Below are 5,681 nucleotides of genomic sequence, written 5' to 3'. Positions count from 1 at the left end.
TCTTTCTTTCTTTCTTTCTTTCTTTCTTTCCCTCCTTCTCTTCTTCTTCCTCCTCCTCCTCCTCCTCTTTCTTCTTTAGAGAGAGAAAGGGTGCAAGTGAGCAAGGGGCAGAGAGAGAGAGAGAGAAGTGGGGCTCACCCAAAGCAGGGCTCACCTCATGTGCACTTGATGCGGGGCTCGAGCTCACAAACCCAGAGATCGTGACCTGAGCTGAAGTCAGATGCTTGACCGGCTGAGCCACCCAGGCACCTTCTTTTTTGTTCTTTTTTAAGATTTAATTTTTGGGGCACCTGGTTGGCTCAGTCGGTTAAGTGTCCGACTTCAGCTCAGGTCATGATCTCACGGTTCGTGGGTTTGAGCCCCGCGTCGGGCTCTGGGCTGACAGCTAGCTCAGAGCCTGGAGCCTGTTTCAGATTCTGTATCTCCCTCTCTCTCTCTGACCCTCCCCTGCTCACGCTGTCTCTCTCTCAGAAATAAATAAAACATTTAAAAATTAAAAAAAAAAAAGATTTAATTTTTAAGTAATCTCCACACCCAACATGGGGGTCGAGCTCGCAACCCCGAGGTCAAGAGTCACATGCCCACTGACTAAGCCGACCAGGCGCCCTGGGCACTGTCAGTGTCATACTGCTAATTTGATGCAGCCAAGATAACATCAAGCAGAAAGCACATTCTACTGCTTTCCTCAGAAGTGGGTGACAGCATGGCCAATGCTTTGAGTTTCATCAAGTCCCTCTCTAGATGCTTCATCTGTTTGCACACTGATGAGTCATTTGCTAAGTAAGAGTGCAGAGTATAGAGAGGCGACAAGGCCCTTGAAGACCATGCCAACAAGCTTGGAGATGATCGTGTGTATGCAAAAGGAGAATCATCAGAGGTTTTAAAGCCTGAGAAAGACATCGTCAGGTTTCTCAAGGTTAGTCTGGAATTCCCCAGGAGGTGGAACCTTCTCTAGAAGCAGGAGAGTGAAGGAAGGAAGAGCCGTAGTGGCAGTAAATTGTTTCCGTGAGAACTGATGAGAGTTTGAACAAATGGAATGGAATTGAGAGACCCCAATGGGCCCTCAGAGAACAATTTGAGATATGATGGAGGCCTGCGACTAAGGAAGCAGTGTGTGTGTGTGTGTGTGTGTGTGCGCGCGCGTGTGCGTGTGTGCACGCCCACAAGTGTGATCAAGGAACATCCTGCCTCAGGACTTGCCCACGAGGTCCCAGCCTCAGATCTCTGCTCTCCCCCCAGCTCTTCAGGGGGTCACCTGCTCTCTCCAACATAGAACTCCTGACTCCCTAGAAGACTTGGGGCTTACTTGTACTTTTGAGGCTTCCTCAGGCTTACAGTATTCAAACAGAAGGGGGGAAAATGTTCTTTTGTTCTTTTAAACTGAAAACCAGGGACACCTGGGTGGCTCAGTTGGTTGAGTATCCGATTCTTGATTTTGGCTCAGATCATGAGCCCAGGGTTGTGGAATGGAACGCTGCGTCAGGCTCTGTGCTAAGATTCTCTCTCTCTCTCTCTCTCCCCGCCCCTCGCCCCCACTCACTCTCACCCTCTCTCAATAAATAAATGAATTAACAAACAGAAAGTAAACGGTATACTTACCTGCTAAATCATACACATAGACTATAATCCAAGCAGTAGAGACTTTGAGATCATTTCCTGAATTCCTTCTATCCCAGGGGTTATTACTGATACACTTGAAGTTGCTGTAAACATAAGCCCTGATTCAAGAATCTAAATTTTGCAGAGGCCTAAAAGGTGGCCTCTTTACTCTGGAGAGGGCCAAATTGGCTATTAATTCTGGGTTAGAAGTTCTGTGGTAGGATAATTAGTTTTTCCAAACACGTCCAACCTGTATGGTTAATTACTAGAACTAATCATTTTTTGTCACAAAGAATGTATGGCTCTAAATTGTTACCAATGGTTATTTTTGAGATTTAGGAGTTGGGGTGGATGTTAAAAGAGAGTCTTTATCTTTTTACTTTACATGCTTCTGTAATGTTTCAATTTTTTAAAAAATATTTTATTTATTTTTGAGAGAGACAGAGAGTGAGTTGGGGAGGGGCAGAGAGAGAGAGAGGGAGACACAGAATCCCAAGCAGGCTCCAGACTCTGAGCGGTCAGCACAGAGCACTACAGGGGGCTCAAACTCATGAACCATGAGATCACAACCTGATCCGAAGTGGGACACTTAACTGACTGAGCCACCCAGGCACCCTGAATTTTTTAAAATTTTACACTTTTAAAAAATGTTTATTTATTTGTGAGAGAGAGAGAGATTGAGAATATGAGTGGGGGAGGGACAGAGAGAGGAGACACAGAACTCTCTAAACTGAAGTGGGTCGCTTAACTGATTGAGCCACGCAGGCATTCCTATAATGTTTGAATTTTTAAATGTATCTTCTTTTTTGTAATCTCAGAACAATGGAAAAGAATTTGGTCAGATGTAAATTTTATCAGCTGTAGAGAGGATCAAAGGAATCAGTCTGAATGATCTGATTTTAACTGAATTTGAAAAAGACTATCTGATGTTATTTAAGTACCAGGAGGCCACTTGTCACATTGTAGCTGCCTAGCAGCAGATTATAGATTATAGATAATCTGTCTGCAAAAGCCTTCCCCAGGGGCAGCTACTGGAAGTGGCTTTGCAAATTGAGCAGGATTTCCTCACAACAGAGGGAGAATCTAAAGGTCCTTCCCATTTTCCCATAAGCAAAGACAAGTTCCTCAATTCTGTTGTGTTTTTAACAATTTTTATTTTTTTAAATTACATAATTTATACATCCTCATTGTAAAAAAAAAGATCCAACAATATAGAAATATGTAAACCTTATTCTTCAGTGTTTGGGAGTTTGGCTGTGTGTCTTTTCAGATTTTTTATACGTGCATGCACGTGAACAATTTCAACTTCCGGTTTTCATTTTTTATTTTTAGTTATTTATTTATTTTTAAATCATTTTATTATTTTTTATTTATTCCAGTCAATGTCAAATAATTGTGATTCTAACATCTTGACCCAATTTCTGATTTTATTTATTTCTAGGAGAGAGCGAGCGAGACAGCGTGAGCAGGGGAGGGTCAGAGAGAGAGGGAGTCACAGACTGAAACAGGCTCCAGGCTCTGAGCTGGCAGTCAGCACAGAGCCCGACGCGGGGCTCGAACCCACGAACCGCGAGATCATGACCTAAGCGAAAGTCGGACGCTTAACCGACTAAGCCACCCAGGCGCCCCCGGTTTTCATTTTTTAAAGATGGAATTCATATACCGTAAACCTCACCACTTATTTATTTATTTTTTAAATGTTTGTTTATTTTTGAGAGAGACAAAAGGTGAGCAGGGGAGGGGCAGAGAGAGAGGGAGACACAGAATCCAAAGCAGGTTCTAGGCTCTGAGGTGTCAGCTGTCAACCTGACGACCTGAGTTGAAGTTGGACGCTTAGCCAACGAGAATAGACACCTAGGCGCCCCTTAGTTTGATTTGCATTTCCCTAACGACTAATGACATTGAGCATCTTTTCTATGTCAGTGGCTATTTATATGTCATCTTCAGAGAAATGTTTATTTAAATTCTTTGCCCATTTGAAAAGCTGGGTTATTTGACTTTTTACTGTTGTGTCACAGGAGGTCTTTGCATATTCTGGATACAAGTCCTGTATCAGATATGTGATTTCCAAATATGTTCTCCCTTCTGGGGATATTTTTTTTTTTTTTGAATGAAAATAAGTCACTAAATACACTGTCTGTAACTTGCTCTTTTTCTTCAACAGTGTATTATGGGCATCTTTCAATGTCAAGAGAGCGCGATCTCATTCTTTTCTTTCTCTTACCTTATTTCTTTCCTTTCTCTCTCTTTTTTCCCCCCCGGTGGCATTCCATTATGTTTGTACCACAGTTAATTTGACCAGTCTCCTACTGAGCTTTACAGAGTCTTCAGTTTGCGTGTTGGTGAAAGACAACAAATCAGCAGCTCTAGAGCAGAAGACGCAGTCATCTACCTACTGTGTTGTCTGCTCCTGGATGATGTGAAAATGCAAGCAGGCACAGGAAATGTCTCTAACCTGCTTATACTTCCTCTCAACCATGCGGTTTCACAACCCTTACAGGCTCGCCCCCACCCAGTGTCACCAGCCTGGCGCCTCTGTGAGAAAGTCCCACTGCAAGAGGCCCCGGGGCATTATCATTTTCCTCTTTCACCCTGTCTGGGCCGTCAGCAAATCCCAAGGGCTCTCTGAACCTGGAGCCTTCCTTGGTCGGGTCCCTCCAGCCGCTTGAAGGATGAACTCCTGCATCATCATAATGAGGCTGCTGCTTTCTGGGCCCTTTTTCTTTGGTAGGCAAGGGGAAAACGGGGGGCAGGGGAAGAGGGGACATGCGTCTGTGGCCAGGGAAAGGGTGGAGCTTTGTGGAACTGGAGTAACTGAGGAGCTACTTTAAGCTTGGGAATGAATGGTCACAGGCGACATGAGGGTTAGGAATCTTGGAGGGAGAAGGGGGAAAGGAAAGAAAGAGTCCAAAGGAGAGGCGAGGTGTAGAGGGAAAGACAGAGAAGGGAGACACGGGTGGCAACAGAGATGTGGAGTGAGGCCTCACGAAGAGGCAGACGGCTAATGGGTACCGGGCGCTGGGCTGCGGTCTGGTCCTGCCCATGGCACCACCGTGCGCCATCTCAGCCCCTCGCCCTTTCTGGAGGTCAGTCCATTCACCTGCCACCCTAGGGTGCTGTGGAAATAAGCCTGATGCCTGGAAGGAAAGCAGGGACAGAAAGGACACTTAGGGGCTCGCAGAAGATGCCTTGGCTGCTTGAGGTGGGGGGAGGCATGGGGGAATCTGAGAGCTAACGGCTAAGGAAGAGCCTGGGGCACGGTGGGGTGGGCAGGAAGGGAGCATTCGATGAGAGGCAGCTTCACAGAAATCAGGGGATCCCCAAGCTCTTAATTATCCTGGGCCACAGGCCCAAGGGAGAAGTGGGTGCGTAGGGAGATGCACCCTGCTATGGGGCAACCGCATCGCTTTGGGGGCACCTTCCATCTGCCACTATCTCACGGACCTCCGCCTTATCCTTCCTTCTTTGCTGAGAGGTCAAATGGGCTCCGGGTAGTAGGGAGCCGCTCCTTTCAAATTTCCCCAGAGTCAAGGCCGTCAAAGGGGAAGCCCAAGGGGCAAGGTCCGGCTCCTCCCGGGGTGCAGGCAGCTGGCCGCGGAGGCTGCGGAGGACTTTGTGGGTGGCCCACCCACTTAGGGCACGTGGGCGCCGGCCAATCGGTGCCCGCGGCTCCGGGGGCGCGTGCGGGGTCGCTGACCGGCGGAAGCGGCTGACCGCACCCCCTGGCCTCCCTCAGCCCCGGCCTTCTGCTACAACCTGGAAGTGCGGCACGTGCAAAACTTCTCGTTCCCACACGCCGGGAGGCATTTTGGGTACCGCGTTCTGCAAGTTGGAGACTGGTGAGCTGCCTCCCCAGGCCCTCCCTGCCCTGCAGAGTCCAGACNTCTTGCAAGCTCCACATAAGTGCCTGATGGAAATTATCACAGCCCCTAAATGTCTTTGCAACACTTCCTAGATTCCCCACTCGCGCTCTGACTGGGCAGTGAGCCCCATGAGGCTGGGATTTTGTTTCTCTTCCCCACTCCCCAATCCCCACCCCCACCCCCGGCTCATCCCCAGCACATATATACCCCAGCCCAGCG

General features: G+C 47.7%; 1 protein-coding gene across 2 annotated transcripts in view; it reads left to right on the top strand.

Moving 5' to 3' along the window:
* Window positions 1-870: 870 nt before the first annotated feature.
* Window positions 871-5,681, top strand: part of ITGAL (integrin subunit alpha L) — a 47,517-nt gene continuing 42,706 nt past the window's right edge. For both annotated transcript variants that reach the window (XM_077760360.1, XM_077760358.1), the window contains exons 1-3: window positions 871-916; window positions 4,100-4,326; window positions 5,336-5,438. In XM_077760360.1, coding sequence (XP_077616486.1) covers window positions 4,272-4,326; window positions 5,336-5,438 — 158 coding nt within the window. In that variant the 5' untranslated portion in view covers window positions 871-916; window positions 4,100-4,271. The remainder of the gene's footprint in view (window positions 917-4,099; window positions 4,327-5,335; window positions 5,439-5,681) is intronic.

Source organism: Crocuta crocuta, unplaced genomic scaffold, assembly GCF_008692635.1.
Source record: "Crocuta crocuta isolate KB4526 unplaced genomic scaffold, BGI_CrCroc_1.0 scaffold73, whole genome shotgun sequence".
NCBI classification, from domain to species: domain Eukaryota; kingdom Metazoa; phylum Chordata; class Mammalia; order Carnivora; family Hyaenidae; genus Crocuta; species Crocuta crocuta.
The sequence above is the reverse complement of the archived record's forward strand: the minus strand, read 5'-3'. Positions and strand labels throughout refer to the sequence as shown.